This window comes from Schistocerca cancellata, chromosome 5, assembly GCF_023864275.1.
Source record: "Schistocerca cancellata isolate TAMUIC-IGC-003103 chromosome 5, iqSchCanc2.1, whole genome shotgun sequence".
Classification (NCBI taxonomy): domain Eukaryota; kingdom Metazoa; phylum Arthropoda; class Insecta; order Orthoptera; family Acrididae; genus Schistocerca; species Schistocerca cancellata.
In genome coordinates, this window is record NC_064630.1 from 19,826,168 (window position 1) to 19,853,482 (window position 27,315).

General features: G+C 41.8%; 2 protein-coding genes across 3 annotated transcripts in view; one reads left to right on the plus strand and one right to left on the minus strand.

Moving 5' to 3' along the window:
• The window catches only part of LOC126188077 (dihydropteridine reductase), a 59,183-nt gene extending 55,030 nt beyond the window's left edge, over positions 1-4,153 (plus strand). Inside the window, exon 6 of the mRNA XM_049929527.1 lies at positions 3,012-4,153. Coding sequence (XP_049785484.1) covers positions 3,012-3,111 — 100 coding nt within the window. The 3' untranslated portion in view covers positions 3,112-4,153. The remainder of the gene's footprint in view (positions 1-3,011) is intronic.
• Positions 3,240-27,315, minus strand: part of LOC126188078 (TM2 domain-containing protein CG11103) — a 30,291-nt gene continuing 6,215 nt past the window's right edge. For both annotated transcript variants that reach the window (XM_049929530.1, XM_049929529.1), the window contains exons 3-4: positions 12,615-12,730; positions 3,240-4,345 (exon numbers count right to left, since the gene is read on the minus strand). In XM_049929530.1, the coding sequence (XP_049785487.1) occupies positions 4,132-4,345; positions 12,615-12,730 (330 nt within the window). In that variant the 3' untranslated portion in view covers positions 3,240-4,131. The remainder of the gene's footprint in view (positions 4,346-12,614; positions 12,731-27,315) is intronic.

Genomic DNA, 27,315 nt, shown 5'->3' on the forward strand with positions numbered 1-27,315 from the left:
CAAGGAAAGTGGCATGGGATTTGGAGTAGGACCAGGTGAATCTGATGGAACCAAAGGAGTTGAGGTTGGAGAGGAAATTCTGGAGTTCTTCTTCACTGCGAGTCCAGATCATGAAGATGTCATCAATAAATCTGTACCAAACTTTGGGTTGGCAGGCCTGGGTAACCAAGAAGGCTTCCTCTAAGCGACCCATGAATAGGTTGGCGTACGAGGGGGCCATCCTGGTACCCATGGCTGTTCCCTTTAATTGTTGGTATGTCTGGTTTTCAAAAGTGAAGAAGTTGTGGGTCAGGATGAAGCTGGCTAAGGTAATGAGGAAAGATGTTTTAGGTAGGGTGGCAGGTGATCGGCGTGAAAGGAAGTGCTCCATCGCAGCGAGGCCCTGGACGTGCGGGATATTTGTGTATAAGGAAGTGGCATCAATGGTTACAAGGATGGTTTCTGGGGGTAACGGATTGGGTAAGGATTCCAGGCGTTCGAGAAAGTGGTTGGTGTCTTTGATGAAGGATGGTAGACTGCATGTAATGGGTTGAAGGTGTTGATCTGCGTAGGCAGAGATACGTTCTGTGGGGGCTTGGTAAACAGCTACAATGGGGCAGCCGGGATGATTGGGTTTGTGAATTTTAGGAAGAAGGTAGAAGGTAGGGGTGTGGGGTGTTGGTGGGGTCAGGAGGTTGATGGAGTCAGGTGAGAGGTTTTGTAGGGGGCCTAAGGTTCTGAGGATTCCTTGAAGCTCTGCCTGGACATCAGGAATGGGATTACCTTGGCAAACTTTGTATGTGGTGTTGTCTGAAAGCTGACGCAGTCCCTCAGCCACATACTCCCGATGATCAAGTACCACGGTCGTGGAACCCTTGTCCGCCGGAAGAATGACGATGGACCGGTCAGCCTTCAGATCACGGATAGTCTGGGCTTCAGCAGTGGTGATGTTGGGAGAACCTCTCACAGAAGAACCACAAAGGTGCCCCACTTGTGACAGGATACTTTCCGGGACTGGATCAGATTCTGAATGTGGCTCTCCAGCAGGGATACGACTTCCTCAAATCCTGCCCTGAAATGAGATCCATCCTTCATGAAATCCTCCCCACTCCACCAAGAGTGTCTTTCCGCCGTCCACCTAACCTTCGTAACCTCTTAGTTCATCCCTATGAAATCCCCAAACCACCTTCCCTACTCTCTGGCTCCTACCCTTGTAACCGCCCCCGGTGTAAAACCTGTCCCATGCACCCTCCCACCACCACCACCTACTCCAGTCCTGTAACCCGGAAGGTGTACACAATCAAAGGCAGAGCCACGTGTGAAAGCACCCACGTGATCTACCAACTGACCTGCCTACACTGTGATGCATTCTATGTGGGAATGACCAGCAACAAACTGTCCATTCGCATGAATGGACACAGGCAGACAGTGTTTGTTGGTAATGAGGATCACCCTGTGGCTAAACATGCCTTGGTGCACGACCAGCACATCTTGGCGCAGTGTTACACCGTCCGGGTTATCTGGATACTTCCTACTAACACCAACCTATCCGAACTCCGGAGATGGGAACTTGCTCTTCAATATATCCTCTCTTCCTGTTATCCACCAGGCCTCAATCTCCGCTAATTTCAAATTTCCGCCCAACATCTTTGCCTCTGCACTTCTGCCTCGACGGATATCTCTGCCCAAACTCTTTGTCTTTAAATATGTCTGCTTGTGTCTGTATATGTGTGGATGGATATGTGTGTGTGTGCGAGTGTATACCCGTCCTTTTTTCCCCCTAAGGTAAGTCTTTCCGCTCCCGGGACTGGAATGACTCCTTACCCTCTCCCTTAAAACCCACATCCTTTCGTCTTTCCCTCTCCTTCCCTCTTTCCTGATGAGGCAACAGTTTGTTGCGAAAGCTTGAATTTTGTGTGTATGTTTGTGTTCGTTTGTGTGTCTGTCGACCTGCCAGCACTTTCATTTGGTAAGTCACATCATCTTTGTTTTTAGATATATATATATATATGAACATTACCAACATGACACCAAAATATGTACAAATCTCAGTCTCTCCATTTTTAATGTATGTGGTGATAAATCTACAGGAAAACTGTTTCTTATAGTTTCATTCTGTAACTGTTGCATTCCATCTACTCTATCTCAGATCTGGGATCACAGTGTAACTTCTTTACTCTTTACAGTATCATATGTCACCAACACCAGACAGAATTTTGCTTTCTGGGCATGGCTCTGCTCTTTACAAATTAAAATTCAGTGTTTAGCAAAATCTACAATTTACCAAGTTTGTCTGGCTTATTGCTATTTACAGAATGTGAAGGGGAAGAATGTTTTTACTCTGTGTATGCCTCCAGCTGATTTCTCAGTCAATATGTAATTTGAGAAAACTTTACTAGTCAAGTTTTACATGTAAATGTCAGAAAAAGATGTATACATTCATCTGCAGCATGGTTGCAAAGCCTGTGATCTGCAGGACACTATCAGTTGTTGAGAATATAGAATTTTTGTGATGAACACAGCTCAACTTAGGTGGCACAAATTTTCTTGAAACGCTTTCGTGAGCGCGCGTATGTGTGTGTCTACTGCTGACAAAGGCCTTAATGGCTGAAAGCTATGATTGTGTGAATCTTTTTATTGTGCCTATAGCGGCTCAGCATCTCTTTCGACTTTGTATGATGATGCCACTTGTATTCGTAAATTCTGTATAAATGTGCATTACAGTTGGTGAAAATAATGTGGAGATTTTATGAGATATATCCAGGTTAGCATGAAAATTCGAAAGTATGGAAAGCAGTTCTCAAAATAATTGTATTGAATTTTTGAATATATGAAAATACTTTCTAAGTTTTGTATAGTGTCTCAGAAGTAAACGTAACGTGACACATTACTTCAGTAAATCATAGAAATAATACCTACATGAAGTACAGTGTTGTCAGGAATGCTTTTCCAGCCTTCCCATGCACACTGTAACAGAGAAAAACTGATATTACCTGTAATAAAAACTTAAAATCTGCTTTAATATATTCCAGGATGTTCTATCGCTGGGCATGTGGTGAAGAAAGACCAGAAAATGGAAGCCTCATTCAGCTTGTCACTAAGAATTTCAAAACTGATTTACAGACTGTCTGAATGATAATTAAACATTTACAAATGGGTCCAACATAAGAATCTCAGATACATTTTTCTGTCTTAGGGTTTATTGCATCAAACATGCTTGGTATTTACTTTTTACAGTTGCTGTATGCTTTTGAGAAGTGTTTTTAAGTAAAACATCAATCCTGTTCTATGTATCCCATCAGGTGGCTATACAATTGTAAAATCACAGTAAGGATGGTGAATAAGCTCGAGTAGATGCTGTTGTGGAAAAAAGTTTTGTACTTAGCTTCTTGTTATGCTGTTCAATTACTATTTGTTATGTGTATCACCCTTATAAACTGGAGTAAAATTGTAGGAAAGAAATTAAAAATTCCAACTATGTTGAAGACAAATTACATTAGTACTGGTGCTTTAGTCTTGCAATGTCTCAAATTTAAAAGTCACCACCTGAACTGTGGGTAAAGATATTATTTCTGCTAAATAGTAACTTGTGAAATATGATAAATTTGTCACAGCAGATTCCGGTTGAAAAAATAAATTAAAAGCAACAAAGTCAGATTTCTGTGATATGACCTACTGTATTTGAAATATTTTTTATTAGCTGTAAAATTGATTTCACTGCAATCGAGAAGCAAAGGAAAATAAGTTTTTTTTTTAACTTGTGCTTCCACATTCCTTAATTTAAACCTTGCAGTAATGGACAGGGTTAAGTGATGTGTTCCTACATATTATGTTGGTACTATTAATAGTTTATTATTGTGCAATATTTTAAAGAATAGCTCACATTTTGTATAATTTTGATAAAAAAACTTTATTTTTGTATAAGCATTTACATAGTTTTTATGTACTCCATCTTGAAAGTACAGTTTATTTCTTCGTATATACAGTTAGATACCTGTACATCAGTCCAAATAAATAATATATTTGTGCTGTATCATTTATCACAGGTTACTGTACATGTTATTAGATTTGGAAAATAAAATATATTTTGGTGGCATTCAAAATGTGTTATGTAATGTTAATGTATAGATGACACAGCTGCACTTGAAGTGATTAAACATATGGATTCCAATTACTTCCATCTTCTGGTTGAAGTTGATTAGTGACTAAAAGAATTATATCTACAATCCACCATATTCCAACACCTCCAAGTGTCAGCAACTTTCCAACTGCTGTTCCAGTCTGACCAAGACAAAACCTATCCATTCCCAAAAACCCCAAGAGGATGCTGTATATCAAGGTAGTTGCAAAATAATGACCACTGTACCTGGAAAAAAAATGGACAATGTTTAATGTAGAGACACGAAACCACTTTACATGCACTACACGTTTGAGATCATTCTGTTGACTGTATGTAAAATCTTAGCAGTTAATTTGAAATATGGAACCCAACAATACGCACATTTTGTAAACCCTTTCCTTAGAGGTTGCTTTTGCCCAGAATATTTTTCAACAAATTCTCATTTTACATAAGGCAGAGCCTGAATTAGTCGCTTGTGCACACACCATACTTTCCATTTTCTCATATTCTGCAAATCACCCCAAGTGCCATGACTCATTTCAGTAAAGATTTCCAAATCTATAGTTATGAGAATATGCATCATGATAATCTAAACAGTACATGAAAAATATGGCCACAGGCCAATCCTATTACAGTGTGTACATGAAACCTACAATTTGGTTTATATCTTGAATACTGCACAATTCCTATGATTAGAAACCTGGAAAAAGACACATGATCTGTGGTGGACTGCAAGTCAGGACAGTGGCCAATTAATGTTTCAATATCAGTGAAACCAATGTCTACTGAAGAGCCAAAGAAACTGGTACACCCCCCTAACATCATGTAGGGCCCCCGCAAGCCTGCAGAAATGCCGCAATATGATGTGGCATAGACTCGACTAATGTCTGAAATGTGCTGGAGGGAATTGGCACCATGAACCCTGCAGGGCTGTCGAGAAATCCATAAAAGTACGAGGGGTGGATATCTCTTCTGAACAGTATGTTGCAAGGCATCCCAGATATGCTCAATGTTCATGTCTGGGGAATTTGATGGCCAGTGGAAGTGTTTACTCTCAGAAGAGTCTTCCTGGAGCCACTCTGTAGCAATTCTGGATGTTTGGGGTGTTGCATTGTCCTGCTGGAATTGCCCAAGTCTGTTGGAATGCCCAATGGACATGAGTGGATGCAGACAATCAGACATGATGCTTACGTGTGTGTCACCTGTCAGAGTTGTATCAGGGGTTCCATATCACTAACTGCACATCCCCCCACATCATCACGGAGCCTCCTCCAGCATGAACAGTCCCTTGCTGACATGCAGGGTCCATGGATTCGTGAGGTTGTCTCTGTACACTTGATAAAATTTGAAACAAGAATCGTCCGACCAGGCAACATGTTTCCAATTGTCAACAGTGCAATGCCAGTGTTGACGGGTCCAAGCGAGACAAAGCTTTGTGTCGTGTAGTCATCGAGGGTACACGAATGGGCCTTTGGCTACAAAAGGCCATATTGATGATGTTTCACTGAGTGATTCATGTGCTGACACTTGTTGATGGTCCAGCACTGCAATCTGCAGCAATTTGCAGAAGGGTTGCACTTCTGTCACGTTGAATGATTCTCTTCAGTCATCGTTGGTCCCGTTCTTGCAGTAGCTTTTTCCAGCCACAGCGATGTCAAAGATATGATGTTTTACCAGATTCCTGACATTCACTGTACGCTCATGAAATGGTCGTACGGGAAAATCCCCACTTCATTACTACCTCGGAGATGCTGCGCCTCATAGCTTGTGTGCCGAATATAACACCATGTTCAAACTCACTTAAATCTTAATAACCTGCCACTGTAGCAGCAACTGACCTAACAACTGTGCCAGACACTTGTCGTCTTATATGGGCGCTGTCTGCCACAGCACCGTATTCTGCCTGTTTACATATCTCTGTATCCGAATACGCATTCCTTTACCAGTTTCTTTGGTGCTTCAGTGTATATATTAGTAGCTTAGTAGGTTTGTCAAGAATGAACAGGGCTGTGTGAGGTTTCATATCCCAGTTTGGGCTTTTTTATGCTTTGCATTAATATGGTGCTACTGTAAATAAGACAAAATTAAAGGAGCACAGAGACATAACTTGGGTTCTCGAAAGGACACAAGCTGTGGCTCCATCACCACCTATTATATCTAAAGATCTTCAATAACACCTGCATCTGGTGAGGAATATATACACAAAACATTGCTTGTCGGCCATCACATCACAGGCAAATGAAGGATACCTCAAGTTGTCATGCAAGGTCACACCATAGTCTTTCATGGTCTCTGAAGCGGGAACCTTGGTTAGAAACTTGACTGTTGCCAGAATTCAAAATCCAATAATTTGCACAAGCTATCAGCACTGTACCAGAGATTAGAGAGTGTACAGTATGGAAACTCAGCTGAAATCCGTGTGGCAAAATTTAGGGTGAATACACAAAGTCTGTCATATTGAAACTGAGTAAGTATCTGTGCTTGAAGTGAAAGGCGAATGGATATGTTTTGTCTTTTATTAATTGCGCATTTTAGCTGCTCGGCTTATCTTACAAGGATACGGCTGTTTAACATACTGTAAAGGTTAAAAAGATGATAAGCAGTAGTAAGAGAAAAGATGACACAGGAAAGCAAGTAGCGATTAGCATGAAGTGGCTGATAACAGTACATGAGAAAAACGAATTTTTCGGTTTTCTTGCTGTTAACAATAAAAGCTCACTAAACAGTAAAAAATACTGTAAATAAATGAAGCAAAGCTAACATCAACTCCTAGAGTTAGTTTTTCAGCAGAGGCTCTTTTCCTTTAAAAACTTAGATTTGTTTCGTATTTGCGTCTTCTTCACTACTGTGACTAATTCGATTCCGGGGAAAATAATTGGCACTTCCCCCCCACCCGTCTTATAGTTTCATATCACACCTTGATGATGAAGTGTGTATTTTTGTGATATGGGTCACAGTTGCTGTGACACTTAATTTCCAAGTACTCTGCAGTATAAAATTTGAAGGGTTTGCTACTTTACATTTGGTTCATTTTAGATGATACATTGCTGTATACTAAAGTAGCTAATACACCTTAATTGTTTTTAAAGATGGAAGGAAAGCCCACATATCACTGCACTGTGGAGAAAAAAAAAGTTAAAGTCTTTTATTTGAGCATACCATGCAGAAGTAGGTTGCAACTCACAAGGGGATCGCACCTACTTGTCATCACCAACTTCAACCAAATTTATGGGACATGCAAGGCTTGGTCAGAAAACTTTAGAATTGCACATAATTTTTGAGGACACAATTATAAGCAGAACACAAGACTTTGAACATAAAATTAGGTGCTTCCTTTATTTTATAGATGATGATTTACACTTTCAGGGATGATATCATAAAAGCAGGGAAAGCAGTCATTTTCTTGGCATGTTACACATACTATAAAATGCTGCATTTTTACAGTTACATTGCTGTTTTAAAGATTATGTAGAAAAACAAACTCAGCTCTTAAATTCATAAAAAGGTTCTCCCTCACTGCACAGTTTGGCAGCAATCCACATGCAACACATCATGTCGGCAAACATTGGCGAAGATAGTCCAGTCATGTGCAGCAGAATGTATTTTGATGCAGTCTACTCGGGATGTGATTTCTGTTGTTTTCTCGATGAGGTAAAAGAAGTTTTGAAGGTTCCTGGTCAAACTCTTTACATGGTGACAAAAACAGACATCGCACATGTGCAACTAGCATATTGCATTTGGGGAAATCACTTTAACACTGCATGATGTCAATCCTCCTCCTGTCTTCAAAAATCTCGCCATATAATTATGGATTTGTTTGTCCTCCACATGAGTCAGTTAACAGAAGAAATTTGTTCTCCTGTATGTATGTCTTGCACACATCAGTCAAAACTTTTTTTGTGTAGGGCTGTTATAACTTACCCAGATTTTGATGAAGTAATGACAACATTCCTATATTTTGTGTTCATCTTTCCTTTTCATGCCTTTTATGAAAATACTGATGAATACAATATACTGAGCATTAGTTTCGTTTATTTTCAATGTAAGTAATGTAAAAATTGAAAATAAAAAAGTATAAAATAAGTTTCCACATAGCACCTCGACGCCGCGACCCTCCCCTCTTGTTACCATCCTGCACTCTTCCCACTGTGCCAACAAAAATGCTATTTTTTCTAAATGGTAGACCATCTGGAGCTCCCCCTTCTGTCACTTTCATTTCTGGCCAAGTCCTGTATATACTATAAATGTGGAGGAAATCGGTGAACATGAAAATCAGTAGGTGCGGTCCCCTTGTCACTAGTGAACAGCTCGTGGAAGTAAATGCACATTCCTGAAATTAGTGATTGATTGTGATTTATTGTAGTACTTACTGCTGGGAAAAAATGATGACGTTCTACACTAACAGTTACATAATACGAGATTTGGAAAATAAATAGTGGCAACTATTTATTCACAACCGACACAAAAGAGTTACGTGTTTGCTCCTTTTCCTTCAAAGTAGTCACCAGCATTGTGTAAAACCCGTTGCCAGAGATGTGGAAGGCATAGTGTACCATTAGCAGAGTCTGTTCTGTTGATGGTGCGAATGGGGCAGTCTAAAGTTATGGTGATTCTCGTGTATGACTGTGGTGGTGTTATCCTAACGGATTACGTTCCTCCACAGCAGACCGTCAATGCACAGTATTACTGTTCGTTTTTGGAGCATCACCTGCAACCAGCTTTGCGAAAGAAGTGGCGACACTTTCTGCGCAACCCACCCATCACTTTGCACAACAATGCTGTGGCTGCTCTGTTCGGTCGATGGGACTGGGAAGTTTTGTAGCATCCGACATACTCCCCAGACTTAAGCCGTTGTGACTTTGATTTGATCCCGAAGATGAAGGAACCACTTCATGGCATTCGCTCCAGAACTGTTCCAGAGATTTGACAGGCAGTATACCGTTCCATTCACACCATTAACAGAACAGGCTCTGCTAACGGTATACTACACCTTCCACATCACTGGTTCTGCACAACACTGGTGACTACTCTGAAGGACAGAAGCAGGTGCAAACATGTAACTCTTTTGTATTGGTTGTGAATAAATAGTTGCTACTGTTTAACCCTCCTACATTCAGGACAATGTTTGATTAAAGTTTCTTTATAACACTTATCAATCATCATTTAATAAAGAAGTATGATTCATATGCTGTAATATACACTGGGAAAAAAAAACTTAGTACACCTGGAAAGACAATGTTAATGTAACCTGTGGGATAGTACATGTACCGATACAGTTTCAACAACATCTGTCAACAGGTGGCATAGCTACCAGAGTGCCATCTATGTCTACCCTTTAATACGGAATTCTCACAGCCAGAAGGCTCAGTGTGGTGCAAATGTGTGAAGCAAGCAGGCAACCATGCCACGCAGATATGCTTGTGATTCCTACAGCCAGATTAGCGAGTTTGAATGGGTTCAAATTTTGGCCTCCTGAGCGGCGGCACGGTCCTTTTAGGGAACTGCCACACCAGTGGGACACGCTGTGCCAGTTATCCAAGATGCTGGTACCAGTGGTCACGTGAACATTTTCACAACCGTAGGTGAGGATCTGGATGTCCACAAAATGCAGACACCTGCCAAGATGATCATATTGTAAGGGCAGCAGTGGCAGATTGTACCACTACCACAGTAGGGCTTATGAGCCCAGACGCGTCAGCAGTAGGACTACAGGTACACATACCTCTAGCCTGTCTTCCACTCGTGCCATAGCACTGACGTGCACGGCTCGATTGGTGCTTTCGGAGGTTCACTTAGAAGATGAAATGGCGCGCTTTGGTCTTCAGTGGTGAAAGTAGATTCTGCCTGCAAGCAATACGTATAATGTAGACCTGGTGTGCACTGCATCGCAGCACACATTCGTCCGAGACACACTGGCCCCAGGCCTTATAATCTGTGGTGCGATAAGCTACGACTCTCGTTCGCCTTTGGTGTTTCTGGAGGGGACGCTAACCAGTGCTTGGTACACGCAGAATGTTGTTAGATCCATTCGATTGTCATTATTGCAACAGGAAGGTGATGTATTGTTCCAACAGGCTAATACTTGCCCACACACTGCCCATTAAACTCAATGTGCTCTGCAAGACGTTCAGCAACTTTCCTGGCCAGTACGATCTTCGGACCTGTCTCCAATCGAGCAGGTGTGGGATATGCTGGGACGAGAAGTGACTTGTGAAATTCAATCGACAACTCTTACAGAACTACGTGAACAGGTCGAGCATGTGTGGCATAATATTTCCCAGGAGAGTATTCGCCAACTGTGCCTGACTGGATGCCAGAGTCAGTGCTTGCATTGCCGCCCACGGGGGCTACACCGTGTACTAATATGGATGTATCAGCACGAGTTGATACCTGCTACCTCAGAACTGCATGTGTTATTGATCTGTAAATGTTACCACTTCCAACAGTCATTTCATTGTGCCCATCTGCGACTCAGCATCTCCCGTATATGGTGAGTAGCAACTCCAGCTCCTATACACACTAATGTAATAAGATGCTGGAAATGTGTTACATAGACCAAATGCCAATGAAATTAAATAAATGTAAAGTTGTAATTTAATGTAAATACATGTAATGTAAATAATAAGTTGGTGAATATCAACAACAGAGTAAAGTAACATCTACGACAATCCTCAAAACAGAAATGGTTCAGTCTGGAATAGGGCAATTGCTAAACTTCAACTGCTATTGATCTAAGTAGAGTGTCACTGCAAAATAAACTTGCTCAAAGCAATAAAAGTTTGTTTTCACCCCCAGACAGACTGTATCCATGTGTATCCTGCTATGAGTAGCATTTCAAGATTGCTATGAAAATATGGGCAAATGACAGTGGAAGCAGATATATACAACAAATTTGATTAATTATCTGATGATGCTTAGTAGCAGATCAAATTGCATAGTCACAAAAACAAACTGAAAATTATGTTGATTGAGACAAAAACAAAATTGTGGATATGAATACAAATGTGTAATTTTGTACTTTCAACATTTTTATTGACATATCTACCAGATAAAAACGATCTCAAGTCTGTCCATTCATTCTGGAATTATTAGCATGAGGGCATTCAATAAGTAATGCAACACATTTTTTTCTCTGCCAATTTCAGTTGAAAAAATGTGGACTTTGTTGTGAGACATCATACGTAGAATATTTCTGCTTCAGCCTCTATAGTTTCATGAAATTCCGATACGTGGCATCTATGCGTAGCCTGCAAAATGGCAATTGTAACAGAGATGCATTCCAAAAAGAGAGCTGTCACTGAGGTTAGTTTGGTGGAAAACCAGAACATTACAGACATTCATAGGCACTTGCAGTATGTCTATGAAGACTTTGCAGTGAACAGAAGCGTGGTGAGTCGTTGGGGGAAGTGTCTGCCATCATCCCAACAAGGTCACACAGACCTGTCCGATCTCCCATGTGCCAGTTGGCCGCATACTGCGATTGTGCTACAATTATGAAACTGAACGGACAAATTCAGAATGTTCACTGCCACAAAAATGCAAAAACTTCTCCTTCCTCCTGACAACGCAAGGCCTCATACAAGTCTGCACACCTGACAGGGGCTCACCAAACATTGGACTGTTCTTCCTCATCCACCCTACAGTTCAGATCTCACACCTTGCAACTTCCATCTGTTTGTCTCAATGAAGGACACACTCTGCAGGAAGCAGTAAATTGTTGATGAAGATGTTATTGATGCAGCAAGACACTGGCCCCAACACCAACAAGTGAAGTGGTACCACTCAGCGAACAGGCCCTCCAAGTAAGGTGGTGTAAGGCCACCACACTGAATGGAGATTATGTTGAAAAATTGGATTTGGCAGCCAAAAGAGTGGAAAATAATATGGTGTACTGGAATCCTGAATAAAACCAACCTGATTTTGAAAAAAAATGTGCTGCATTACTTATTGAACACTCCTTGTACATTACCATTTCAGCAAAATTCAAGACGAACCAAAAAACGGATGAACTAACAGCTCCCCATAGTGAATTTCCACACTGACATCAGTGTTGTACCTCCCACCGGAAGTGACCTCATTTGATTTACAACCAACATACAGCTGGTTCTAGTGTGGAAAATGAACTCCCATTTTTCATCTTTGAGGGATGTGTACTACGTGGTCTTAATAGTGGGCATCATAGACATATGATTATCAATTTGGAATAATGTATCTCTCTAAGAGGTGAAAGGAGGAACTGAACTGAAATTGAGAACTTTATAGCTAAACAGTCATTGTCCATCTTCCCAAACAGACCAGCAGCAAATGTTTCCCCTTCAGTTACTATATAGTATGTCTTTTGATTATGACAGCCTATTATAACTGCAAGAAGTCAATTTATCTTCTTGGTATATGCCTACAAAGGTACTGTATATCTACCTGGTTACGCAAACTGTGTAATACATAATACCGTAAGATTTCGCAGAGTCTATATTCAAGTAGTCTAATACAAGTAGGTTTCTTGAAAAATTCTTACGTTATACAAGGAAAGCCATCTCTGTATATTTCTTTTGGTCCATAACACTCAATTGATGGAAGAACAGTGCATTTCAACACTGTTTTTTCAACATCTTCATACCTATAACCACCAAACTGAAAATAGAATAAAAAGTCCACTATCAACATGACAGAACAATTCACATATGTTAAATTATAAGTTGTGTAATTCTGAGATTTATCAACAACATTAATAAACAATATTCAGCCATTAATAATGAAGGAACTGTTAAAGTGATCCTTCAAATTTTCCGGATAAAATTGATGGTTTAAAAACTTTTAGGTTTACTGCAGAGTAGTCATTTTCTTTTTACACGATATTTCAATAACATCTCGATTCGTTTTCATCATGTATCGAGTTCAGACTTCATTGCTTGCTGATGGATTCCAATCAAAATGAATGGTATACACTATGTGCCACTGTAGCAGTTGTTTCCCAACACCTGTCTAACATATGACATTCCGCATTGTTGGACAAAGATTCAAGGAATACAACCGTTATGCCCACCTCATCCAACCATCTAATCAGGTGTGTCTGAAAAGTGTCTCACCTGTGAGCTAAAAATGTAAAATGCAAAGATACTAGCATCATGGTGCAGGCAACTACTTTCTGCAGATAATTTGATCAACACAGGCAGAGGGTTCAGCTTGGTATCCAGTGCTCAGTTTGCTTGAACCACGTTGGGAAAAATCTCAGTCCACTATATCTGCTCATAAGCGTCATTTCTGTTACTTAAATTTTTTTCATTGTGACATAGCCTTTCTGTTGATTTTTCAATTTTGGCCAACTATTTTATTGTTAAATAGTGTCAGAAAAATTGCTAGGGTGGAAAAAAGCGTATAACACTGACAGTTCAGTTGGAATTTAAACTATCCATCTGTACTCAATATTTGACAAAAACAGGTAGGGGAAGTCCTCATACAACTGTGTAACAGAGAATGACAACTTGGCAGCAAAACCAAAAAGTTGATAAACAACAGTTCACAGGTTTCACCATCAGTCTTATTAACATGATCTTGGACATGTTTCAATGCAGTACCATCACTTACACAGATATGTTACTACAGCAATGCGGCATGCTTCAAAACATAATTAACAACTAAATAGAGTACAAATCCATTTTATAGTACTGCCTGAAAATTAAAAAAGAAGCTATGTAACAATCCTCTGCAACATCAGCAGCAAAAGAATACAAAAGTAATGCAGCATTAACTTAATTCGGACACCTTAAAATAGTTGAACTTAAGTTGGAGTAAGAAGCACTAACATTTTACAAGAATAAAACTGTCAGTACAGCAACTGAAAGAGTTCCAGGTGACTGAAACAAAATTGTCACTATAAAATTTCACACAATTAAGGAGCAAAGTTTGAGACAAGTATGACTAAATTGTCACTGTGCAATGTGCACAGAATCATTTTGTTGCAGTCTTATAACTGGAGATGAAAAGGTGACTGAAAGCTATGCTCTTCTGGGGTACAGCAGCAGTTAGCATTCAGCACTGACCAAATGGAAAGAATCCTCCTTTCAGATTGATTAGGAGCATGCATATATTACTCATGCTATTCAACTGTTCCTGCATTCATTATTTCATATGAATGCAAAAATATAAGGTCTATTTAATAAATAACCAGAAAAGCTGTAATAAATACAAAACTTGGCCAAAGTTTGTGCTTCTTTGATATGTTTAGGTGTGACATAGAACTATTGTCAGATGGGCCTGGTACACATACCTCATGAACAGAATGCTGGGAATAAGTGAAACAAGATGGTGGCACACTTACAGGTTTGCACCAACATGAAGCAGTGTAGTGGCATTACATTTCTATTAGTTAAAGGGTTGAAACCAACCCAAATTCACTGTTGGATGGCAGTGCAATAGGGTGGAAGCAGTTTGAGTTGAACACTAGTGTACGAGTTGGCATATAAGTTCAAACGGGGCGTAACAAGTGTTGAAGATACATCACACCCAGGATGCACTATATGCACAGTCTGTAAGAACAACACTGTGAGAATTGATACGGGAAAACAGGCATTTTATGGTGAGTGACATTGCGACTATGGTGAAGATTAATGTTAGATCAGCCCATCGTACTGTTCATGATGTACTGATGTTCAAGAAAGTTTGTGCAATGTAATATGAAGGAAAGGCATGTGCTAGAGTCACCTTAGAGACAACCAAATACCTGAAGTTCATCTGCTTCCTCCTCCCCCAACCCATATTCCCTGGACATGGCAGCTTCAGAGTATCACATTTTTAACCCACTGAAAGTAGCTCTTAGTGGCTCAAGGTCCATTGATGATGAAGTCCAGGCAGCACTGCGTAACAGGTTAGGCACACATACACCCCAGAATTCTTTGCACAGGGTACTGAGAAACTTATCTATTGCTGGCGTAAGTTCATATCCTCATCTAGATACATACTCTGGAAGGCACCATGTGGTGTGTGGCGGATGGTACCCTGCACCATACTAATCATTTCCTTTCCTGTTCCACTCGTAAAGAGAGTGAAGGAGATAAGACTGCCTATACTCATCCATATGAACTCTATCTCTTGGATCTCATCTTCGTGGTCCGTATGTGGAATGTATGAAGGTGGCAGAAGAATCATTCTGCAGTCAGCTTCATATGCAGGTTCTCTAATTTTCTCAATACTATTCATCAAAAAGAATGTCTTCTTTCCTCCAGGGATTCCCATTTATGTTCCCAAAGCTTCTCCACACTACTTAGCATTGCTAAAACCTATAGCTAAAAAATCTAGCAGTCCGCTTTTGAATTTCTTTGATGTCTACCATTCCCAAAATTCCATACCAACCGAATAGCTATTTCCTTTGTATTGTGAACCCCTGATTTATCAAAGAGTGTCTGATAATTCCTCACCCAATAACGCAGATCTGGAAATCTGAAGCCAAGACCATTACAGAATCGACATAGCCTTTGGTGGAGACGCTCCACTTGGCTCCAAACTAAAGGACCCTGATCAACTCAGGGAACAACGTTGCAAATTGAGAGCTCTGCCTGCACCCTGTGCGCGAGGCTAGCAGTCTTCATCACCTCCGCCAGTCACCTGTATGAACTGAGGATGGCCTCAGAACCCATGCAACAGATGTCCTTGGTGTCAGTGTGGCCCACAACTTGCAAACAACCGCACCTTGGATGCTCGTCAGCCACAGGCAAGGCCACCTCCACATCCTAGATGTGGCTCTCCGGCAGACATACCGAGTGCATATTGGCTGAACACTATCTGCCTATGGGGCTCCATAATATTCGTAATTTTGGAGCTCCTGACAACCAGAAAATTCCTGCCCACATGTTCCTCCTCAGATACTGCTGAAGGAACAGTGGCCTGATCACTCATAGGGCAATAGGTGAGGCCAGAACTCAAGGGGAATTACACTGAAAAATAAATGTTGTAGTACATAATATTAATAGAGTTTTTTTTAAGTCAATTTTTTTAATGATCTTTGTAATTCCCGCACTCTAATAGATGGGTGTATTTAAAGCAAAGCATTAACAGGATTAAGATTTTGTGATTAACTACATGCATCATTAGTTTGTTAGGTACTACCTAGAAAAATTAAATATTTTATGTAAACTGATGGCAAATGCATGAGACTCAGAAATTACATGGGGCAATTTTCTAAAGAACAAGAGCAATTTATTTCCCCTTAGAAACCAATGTGGATGATTACAATTTTAAAGATACCAAACAGTGCATGTATCAAGCATTCCTTTCTTCCTAATTAAATACAGCTAAAAATGGTAAAATAAAAGGATAAAATGTCACTATGGTTAAAGTCCAGATAATTCAAAACCATCACAGTTTTACATTAGGCTAAAAGAGAGGAGGAGGTACCAGTGATGAAGAGACCACAGCGAAGAGATCACTCCAACCTCCTCACACCAAGTGCCTGTGCCGAGAGGTACACTCTGCATTTGTTCCTCACTGATATCGATGAACGATATACTACAGATGGATTACAGTATCACTAACATTTATTCTGTCTAAAATTGGATGAGAAATGTAAGACTTTCTAGAACCTAAGTGATTATTAGTGTAAAAAGTCAAATATTTACACTGTGTGTCAATATGGACTAGCAACACAGCTGTATGCCCACAGGGCCAATGTTGCAGAGAGAAGAACTTACTCTATGTGCCCAAACCAACATGAAACTGCTAAAGGTGTAAAATATTGCTGTAATATCTACTTTCCCTCATGAAACATATTACTTGTCCAGCTATTATTGTATCGTTTGCATGTAATAGGTGTAAGAAAATTCCAAGGCTTTAGTTTTAGTCTCAGATGTGTGCACTCAGTGGTTTGCCATCAAAGGGATCTTCTTGCCATAAGATGAACTCCTGTGTCAGTTTTGTGTGGGTGATGTATAGTTGGCAGTATGACGGCTTCTTCATGAAGGGTTTGAAGAGAAGTATGCCATACCTTGGTCGTTTCCTTAATCATCCTCAGTTTCTTGGGGGTTCTGGCAGGTTGCAATTCCATATCCCTGGCTTTCCAAATCTGACACCTCAGACTGATGCTAAATCATTTGCCAGTATGCCTGTGGCTGTGGCGCTCTCTCTCTCTCTCTCTCTCTCTCTCTCTCTCTCTCTCTCTCTGTGTGTGTGTGTGTGTGTGTGTGTGTGTGAGAGAGAGAGAGAGAGAGAGAGAGAGAGAGAGAGAGAGAGAGAGAGAGAGAGAGATATGGGGGGGGGGGGGGCAACTAACAGAGATTTTGCATTTGACATGACAGTTTCTAACAATGGGTTGTTGGTTTTCTAAAAATCTTGTCTCTGATATAAGCACAGAGACAGCAGGGTAGGTAGCTATCAGTTTGTAAAGCTCAACATGGTGGTGATGGCGGCCATTTCAGTAATTTCAGGTATGGGAAAGAAGTGAAAGGAGGAAAGAGGTGGTACAGGTTATTTTGGAATAATTCACTGTTAACCTGAAATGTGGTGCTACATCAGTTTTCATAGGTTCAATTTCAGATGGGGTCAACATAATTAGATCTCTTTTTAAATTGTTTTCTTTTGTCCTTACAGGGTAATTTTCCTTCTTGGTTTCTGGAAATGAAGACAACAGCACTCCTCTGCAATCACTGTTCAGAGCCCTTTAGCCTTGTGGCTCTTTCAGCCATTGGGAAGTGAGGCCACTAGTCAGTTTAAATCTTGGCACACACGAGCATCACTCAGGGTGAGATATGATAAGCAAGGTGGATGTTCGAGACATTACAATTCCATATTCTGTACTGCTCTTATGGATGAATGGGCAGTATGGAGACGAGTACATGTTGCAACAAAACACTAGCAGTCTTTTGTTGTGACACAGGAAATGGATGCTTCTCCTGCTGCATCATTGAAGTAGTACCATAGGAGCACTGTGTTTGTGGGCTCAGGAGGACTAGCAACAGAAACTAGCAACAGAAACTATCACTATTAAATTGGAGGCAATTATCTGTTTTCTTAATGTTTTAGCACAGTTTTGATATTTTATTGATTTCATGTTGTCATTCATATTTCTTAAGGATTGTTGATAGAGAACACATTTAGCCACCAAGACCTTGAAACAGGTTTTTAAAGGTCTTTGTGCCTGGTTGCATTTTTCATCAAAATCCATAAATTAATAACAGCCACAGAGTTCAACAGAGTCTAATATGGTTAAAATAATGTTCATATTTCTTTACAACACCGAAACATTATCGGTAAAACATTTCTTTTGAAGTGTAAAAAATACACCGGTATCCTTCCCCTTACTTTTGATCTTCTCTGAATGTGGTGAACCAAAATGTCAACTCCATATCACTCCAGGTAAATGTACAGCAGTTCTTCACTTTACTGACAAGAGGACTCACTGGAAAATGAGATCCTATTGGTGATAGACTCTCTCACAAGAACAACAGCTATCTGGTCGGTTTGTTGGTTTAAAAGGGGGGAGGGGGGGGGGGGGGGGGGGAAGGGACCAAACTGTGAGGTCATCGGACCCTTGTTCCCAGTAGAACAATTACCCATGGGAAAGAAGAAAACAAAGACAACGCATGGCACAATAACAGGAGAAAGGAAGAACCAGAAGAACAATAGGACAACACACACTACAATGGACAAAACAGGACAAGAAAACCACAGAGGCGCAAGAAATAGGGAGAAGAGATCAAAAACAAGAAAGCAGATGACCATAGCTGATGTGTTGTCTTCATCATCATTTCATCCCCATCTGGCACACAGGTCACCCAATGCGGCATCGGATGTAATAAGAACTGCACCAAGGCGGCCGGACCTGCCCCACAAGGGGCCTCCCGGGCAATGACGCCAAACGCTCATCTCATTTCCATTGGGTGCTGGACCCATTGCTGAAATAATGGATGTGGGAAATATGAGCAAACTGTGTTTTTACATATTTAATCAGCTCCTTCATAAAAAACATTAACAGTTATTGTGGCATGTCACAAACAGCTATTGACAATACTAAAACTCAGAGTCCATGTTCTGATTTTGACAACAATACATGACAAACTGATGGATTGATGCTTGATTATTTTCCACATGGAAACCTTGCTCTGTATCCTGAACAACAAATCAATAATTTTCAGAACAATCCCTAGGATAATAAGCTCATCTACCTTTAGACAAAATTTTTGTACAGTCGTAGAAGGAAGTGCCAGAAACAACATACTAAAAGTCCTGATCAGTGGAGTGTGCGTGTGGGGAAGGGATGGGAGGAGCATGGGGGAGGGGAGATGGTTCTAGAGGTGAGTCTTAAGTTTACCTTGAATAACTCAAAAACCGAAAATCTTTTCCAGTACAAAATTAAACTATGTTAAATTTTCTACTAAAAAAACCCTATTCAGTTTCCATGTTGCAGAGAATGGAAAAATAACAGATTATTTTTAATAATGTTTAATGATATAAAATTAATGTTTATTATTAAATGAAATGGGCTAACAACCAATATTAAAATGAGTATACCACATCTAAGTGAAACAGAACAGTATTAATTGATAAATTGTGTGGTGAGGGTATGACAGGGTGGAGCAGGGAAGCTGAGCTGAGCTGAGCTGAGCTGACCCAAGCCAGGCTGGGCCACAGCATATTTCACTTGGGACAGGCTCTGCACTGTGGTGTACAGTTGACAGCTCACTTGTTGAGCTTGTTTTACATATCAGCTAACTTAACAAATGCAAATAAGTACTCAATACATTAAAAATTACTTCACTATATAAACAGGAGCACTGTGAAGTTATTTTGTCTAATCGTGTAAGTGAACTGGACAGGAAATGCTAGGTAAACTAAAAAGCAAGGAGCGTGCATGATGAGGGAAAGTTGTCTTTCCCGGATGAATGATACAGCTGCCATACAAGATGACTAAGAATCAATTTCCTCTCTAGCAGTGTAACATTCTGAGGACACGTCTGTGCACTGCATCTTCAGTTATCCATAAGATGTGGGAAACATCCCGTAGATGTATTTTGTGACACACAGAGGGCGGGAAATTGCCCGCTTGCTCTTCCATGTGCAGAGCTATGGAGGAGGGAGACAGAACCGCAACCCAGCGACATTTCTTCCCTATACTCACACTCCACCTCCCCCTCCCCCTCTCCAGCCTGTCGCACCGCCAGAACACAATTTATCTCTTAATACAGTTCTAATCCACTTAGATGCGGTACACACATACTGGTGTCTGCCTAAGTGTTTAATGTGTGCACAAAAAGGCACAGCACAGGGCAAACAGGCACAGTGTGAAGAGTATATATAGCTGAGCCGTTTGTACTAAAATTACTTCTGTCAGTACCGCAGCTCAACCAGCATGGGGGCTCTGTCGCCCGCCACTATACAGGATGCTGATTGAGGATCGCAGTTCATACCTACACTGGGGCAGTCTGCCCTGAAGCTGTTCAGTCCTAGGCTACAGTGAGTCAGTTCCTGCCCAGGGTAGCAGCCGCAACCACCAGCACGGCAGCAGTGGGTGACTGCCCACTACAACACAGTATCAGCTGCCTTCCCACACCGTAGAGATGCGAGGATCATGCTACCACCGGCACAATGGGCCTTGCAGAGGCTGCCAAGTGTGAAGAAACACCACCATTGGAGTAGGTAATGTCATGAAGGTTACAGTCAGCTAACACCATGCTCCATCAGCAATTCAGAGTGTCAACAATACATGAGGGAACAGGATTCCTTGGCCAAGTCACCACCATCTTGTATTGGGCTGTGGTAAGATGAATTAATAAAGAGAATTTAGTATTGCAGACTACTACTCTGCTGCTGCCTGCCATCCAACCAACATACCTAGCTACCAAAACTATTACAACTGGTTAATCTGTGCTTCAATTAACAATATACACTATTTTATATCATTTAAAAACTATATTTAATAATCTGGAATTTTTCCATGGAAATTATTGGTCCTAGAAGGGAAGACGAACTGGACCCTTTTTGTAGGAAATCTAATGTAGTTTAATTATGTATTGGAAAACTTTTTTGCTAGAAGCTGCAGTTTTCTAGTTATTCAAGAAAAACATAAAAAAAGTGGCCTTTAGCCCCCCCCCCCCTCCACTCACCATTCCCCATGTTCACCACACATCACTTGTAATTTTTAGTATGTTGTTCCTGGCACTCCCTTCTACCAATGGATCAAAATCTGCAACTACATGAATTTTTCCCCTAATTTTCTTCGTTTCCTTCATTTACTGGACTCTAACATTGCACTGTCATCCAGTTTTGAGCTATGCTGAAAGTTTCAAGTCCCTAGCTTATTAAAAAGTTAGTTTAAAATCAAGTGCAAAAATTGCACCAAACAGACAAGAAAAAGACTACTTTTTGCAGTTTTTAGACTTTTTTGATTAAGTCCACTTCCTATTCATTAGGATTTCTGATTTTAATTTCTCAAAATACCACTAAGCAACTGCTAAACATAATAAAGAATGTCAGATTTGAGTACTAGCAGAATATGAGTGTATTTTCACTGTGCCTTTGCCTTGTCATTATTTTTAGGGCCTTATATGCTTGAATTCCAAAAACTGAGTCTAGTTAAGTAGTTTAAAACACATTCTTTCTAATGAAAATGACTCAGAGTTTGCAGAACATACTTTTTTGTAAAGGATGGCTGAAAATGCCTATTTTTGGTGTTTTTTACAAATACTGAAAACTTTGCCCTCAATTTATAAAGTTTTGGAAAGCAGTTTATTTTATTTTTATTTTTTATGTCATAGTTTGATGTCACGTATCACAAATTGCTCTCCTGTACCAATCTCTTCATTTCAAAGTAACACGTCCCTCCTACGTCCTCAATTATTTGTTGGATGTATTCTAATCTTTGTATTCCTTTACAGTTTTTGCCCTCTATAGCTCCCTCTAGTACCGCACAAGTTATTCCCTAATGTCTGAACACATGTCCTGTCAGTCTGCCCCTTCTTCTTGCCAGTATTTTCCATATGAGCCTTTCTTTGCCAATTCTGAGGAGATGAGGAGAACTTAAGCATTCCTTAACTTGTCAGTCCACATAATTTTCAGTGTTCTTCTGTAGCATCACATCTCAGATGCTTTGAGTCTCTTCTTTCTGGTTTTCCCACAGTCCATGATTCACTACCATACAATGCTGTGCTCAAAATGTACATTCTCTGACATTTCTTCAAATTAAGGCCAATGTTTGATAGTAGACTTGTCTTAAACACGAACACCCTTTTTGCCTGTGGCAGTCTGCTTTTTATGTCCTCCTTGGTTCATACATGATAGGTTATTTGGCTTCCAAGGTAGCAGAATGCCTTAACTTCATATATGTCACGATCACCAATACTGATGTTGAGTTTCTCGCTATTCTCATTTTGCTACTTTTAATTACTTTCATCGGTTTACTGTCAAACCATATTCTGTACTCATTAGACTAGTTATTCCAATCAATAGCTCTTGTAAAAGAATGAGATTTTCACTCGGCAGCGGAGTGTGCACTGATAGGAAACTTCCTGGCAGATTAAAACTGTGTGCCGGACCGAGATTCAAACTCGGGACCTTTACCTTTCACGGGCAAGTGCTCTACCATCTGAGCTACCCAAGCACGACTCACGCCCCGCCCTCACAGCTTTACTTCTGACAGTACCTCGTCTCCTACCTTCCAAACTTAACAGAAGCTCTTCTGCGAGCCTTGTAGAACTAGCACTCCTGAAAGAAAGGATATTGGAGAGACGTGGCTTAGCCACAGCCTGGGCGATGTTTCCAGAATGAGATTTTCACTCTGCAGTGGAGTGTGCGCTGATACGAAACTTCCTGGCAGATTAGAACTGTGCGCCGGACCGAGACTCGAACTCGGGATCTTCGCCTTTTGCGGGCAAGTGCTCTACCACCTGAGCTACCCAAGCATGACTCACACCCCATCCTCACAGCTTTATTTCTACTATGAGAAGTCCAAGGTGAAGCCAAGACGGTGAAGGGTTCACACCCATTGGGAAAGTTGTAAGTAGTGTGAAGAGAAGCTGCCGGAACATTAGCCAAAAGCAAACTCCAGGAGGTAAAAGAGAAGAGGGCTGTGCCCCATACTGGCAATCAAAGGAGTCATCAAAGAAGGAGGCATAGGACGGGTGGCCAGGCACGGCAGACAAACAGCACGGGTATCTGCTGAGGAGAACATCAATTGCAAGACTCGAGCCATCGTACCAGCCAGGCACGAATCATACAATCGAACACCTTGTACACATACCTGGTGAGAGAAATGGGGCGGTAGCTACAAGGAAGGTGTTTGTCTTTACCGGGCTTAGGTACGGATACGACAGTGACTTCACGCTAGCGTCTGGGAAACGTGCCCTCTGCCCAGGTGAGATTGTACGTAAGAAGGAGGAAGAGCTTGCCTGCAAGAGAAAGGTTCTGCAACATCTGGATGGGAACATCATCTGGCCCTGGGGTGGAGGATCGGGAGGAAGTGAGAGCATGACCTAGCTCCCTCACAGAAAAGGCAGCATTGTAGTACTTACAATTCTGAGAATAGAAGGGTATCACCCTGGCCTCCTCCACTCGTCTCCAATGGAGCAAGGCAGGGTGATAGTGGGTGGAGCTCGAAATGTCTACAAAATTGTGGCCCGAGGTGTTGGAGATAGCAATAGGGTCCCGTATGACATCGTCTGTTATGGTCAGGCCAAAAATTGGGGCACAGACACTGGCCCCAGAGAGGTGTCAAAGATTAGCCAACACAATGGAAGAGGGAGAGAATCTGTTAAAAAAACTAGTAAATGAAATCCAGCTAGCTTTTTTGCTCTCACAAAGAATGCGATGACACGGCACACACAACTGTTTACAATGAATGCAGCTCGCCATTGTAGGACAACAGTTATAAACATGCAGAACCCGTCTTCATGCGCGAATTGCACCGCAGCATGCCTCAGTCCACCAAGGGACCGTGACACTGTGAGGTAAAGATGAAGTGCAAGGAATGAAATATTCTGCAGAGGCAAGAATAATGTTGCTAAGGTAGTCTATCTGGTCATCACAACCGCAGAAATAAAGTTGTTTAAAGGTCGCCAGGAAGGAGTAAAGCCTTCAGTCGGTCTTAGAAAGCTGCTATTTAGGTGTGCACAGAGGCAGGGTGGGAGTCATCAAACGGATAGCATACAGGAAATGGTCACTTGAATACGTGTCAGAGAGAACGGTCCACTGGAGACGATGGGCAGCTGGGCACTGCAGAAGGAAAGGTCGAAATGGGAACAGGTGTGCATGGAGTCTGAAAGGAAAATGTGTGCTCCTGTGTTAAGGCAGACTAGGTTACGTTGATTGAGCAGAAGAGGGTGCATTAAAGTCAATGAGAAGCAGAAAGGGGTGATGGAGTTCCCCTAAGCTGGAGGAAGTCTGTCCTAGTAACACTGAATGACAGAGGTACACAAATGGTACAAGGGGAAAAGATGAAATGAGGGAGGAAAATACGGACTGCAACACCTTGAAGCAGGTCAGTCTCGGACACGGTTTGTCTGTGAATGTTATCCTGGATGAACAGCACGACTCTCCCACAAGATGGAATGTCGTCCTCAGGGGGAAGGTCAAAGTGGAACAGAAAGAAATGCCAGAGATCAAAGCAGTCATGAGGACGGAATTTTGTTTCCTGAATGCAGGGAAGAAGTGGATGCTGCGATTCCAAGAGCAGACGTAACTCCTCTTTTTTTAGATCCAAGGCTGCAAATGTTCCATTGGAGGAAAGTCATGACAAGGAAAGGGGAGGACAGAAAAAATGAAAGGGTGTCACCTCGATGGCTGCCAAGAGCCAGCCTTCGAAGACTCACTGCTTCCGGGGGCAGAAGGTGGAGGATCCTGCTCAATGAGATCGACGGAGCCATTGGCATTCTCCTTCTGTCAGTCTGCAGAGTCCGAGGCAGAAAAACGGTCAGCGGTGTACACAGTCGACACGGAGGTCGGCCAAGTGAGGGTACCGTGTGGCAACACTGTTGAAGAGGATCTCCACATCGGCAAAGGAGAAGACAATTTGCCTCCGATTTCTCGGAGCCTTTGCATGTGGCACACGATGATTCGGATGTCTGTTGACTGAAGGGACACAAGAAGTTGTTTCGGGAGTATTCCTTCCGTCCTTTCTGGACAGCCAGTTATGTAGCATGTGATTTCACCTCGTGAGGCGGAAGTCTGGTGACTCGTTGCACAGCTGAAGGAGGAGGAAGAGGAGGAGATAGGAATGCTAACATGCCACAGGGCAATCTTACAACTGCAGTGTCGAATTTGAGATCGCATGTCTGTATGACCATATCCTTCGTGGAGTGAGATGTACCAAGAACAGTACTGTAAATGCCAGATGGTAAAATGCAGGGTTTCTGAGTAGCCAACAACTTGAGAGTAGCAGGGTGTGAGACCTTTTCCCTTCACTCAGATATCCTGGACGGCAGCTCATTGAGATACATGGGACAGTCTCGGGAAGAGGCTGCAGTCACCACTATAACTGACGCAGTGAGGAGGAGGAGCCCATCACCCTCGTGAGCATCCCTACAACAGGTCACACACCTGGTCGGGTGTTGACAGGACATCTGGTTAAGATTGTAATGATGACACTGGTAGCAGCACATCGAATTTGGAATGGTCGGACTGTGATAACTTCATAGCCTGCTTTGATCTTGGACGGAAGCAATTCACTGTGAAACACCAGAAAGAGAGTGCGTGTGGGCACTATGGATGCATCTACCTTTTTCATCACCCGATGGAATGCAGGGACACACTGATCAGAGAGGTATGTTTGAATTTCTGCCTCTGTCAGACCATCGAGCAGCCTAGTGCAAATAATGCCGTGTGAAGAATTCAGTGTGTGATGGGCCTCAATATGGATAGAATAGGCATGGAGGAGCGACACAGCGAACAGTTGTTGTGCTTGAGAATCAGAAGTAGTCCCCAAAAGCATAGTGCCATTCTGTAAATGAGACCAGGATTTCACAGGGCTGGCAATTGCATCAACACTTTTCTGAATAATAAACAGATTTACTGTGATGAAGGACTGACTGGCTTCAGTATGTGAGACCATGAGGAACCGTGGTGCAGCGCCAGCGCGATGGGTCTTCGAATCGTTAGCCTCATTACATTTACGTTTAGTAGACATAGAATTTGGAGAAGAGCACTGGCTCATTGTGAGAGAAGGACTGCCCGTCCAATGGCGCACCCCTTCTGACTAGGGGTCCCCCCCTCAGAGGGGGGGGGGGGGGGTGCACACCCACCTTAGATGATTGTTCACACCTCAGGTCACACCGCCCGAACACCTGACAGGGGACCAATTTTCAAAGTAACAGTTCAGGCAGTCACCCCTCCCTGAGCATAGCCTGTACCACAGGGTACGTGCGAACCCTACCTGTCGACCCAGGGCTGAGAATTAAGAGTTACCAAGTCTCCTGTTACACATCAGACGCATGGGACAGCCTTCAGGAGTGCACAGGGAGGAAGAAGAAAAAGAGGAACCTCAAACGCAGAAGCGGAGGAAGAACTGGAGAAGGGGAATGAAGATAGAAAAGAGGAACAAAAACCAGTGGAGAGACTGTTCTGAAGTCAGGTTACTGAAAATGAAGAAAACATTCCAAGATACACCTCAAACATGTTCCCCAATGGAGGGGAAAAAGAATAGCAAGAGAATAGCCACGCAGCACGGAAGGGAAATGACACTGCAATGGCTGGGGCCTGTGGTAGCCAACCACAAACTCGCCAAAGAGCAGTGAGACACTGGAGGGGGGGATTCTACACTTGAATGGCCTTCTTTAGTCCTCCCATTCTTTTTAGTAGTAAAGAATCATCTTCTAAGGCTTCTTTACCTGTCTCTCTTTTATTGTCAAATCTACAAATTTCTGGTAAGTTGTGCATACTCCTTGGTCCTTTTACAACTTTTCTTAAAATAGTACAGTACTGTTTTTCAGGATCCTTACTTGTTATGGCTATTTACAGCCTTCCCTTTTTCTGAAGATACTTTATGAATGCACTACAACTCACTATATCACTCCCATAGGGACTGTGAAAACAAGATTAGGCTAATTACAGGGTGCACAGAGCCATTTAAACAGTCATTCCTCCCATGTTCCATACATGAGTGGAATACAGAGAAATCCTAATAACTGGTATAATGGGAAGCACCTCTGCCTTGCACTTCACAATGGTCTGCAGAGATTGGCTGCAAATGAGACCTGGATGCGCCAGAAGTTTTCATATAGATTACTTAACTATAAAACAAA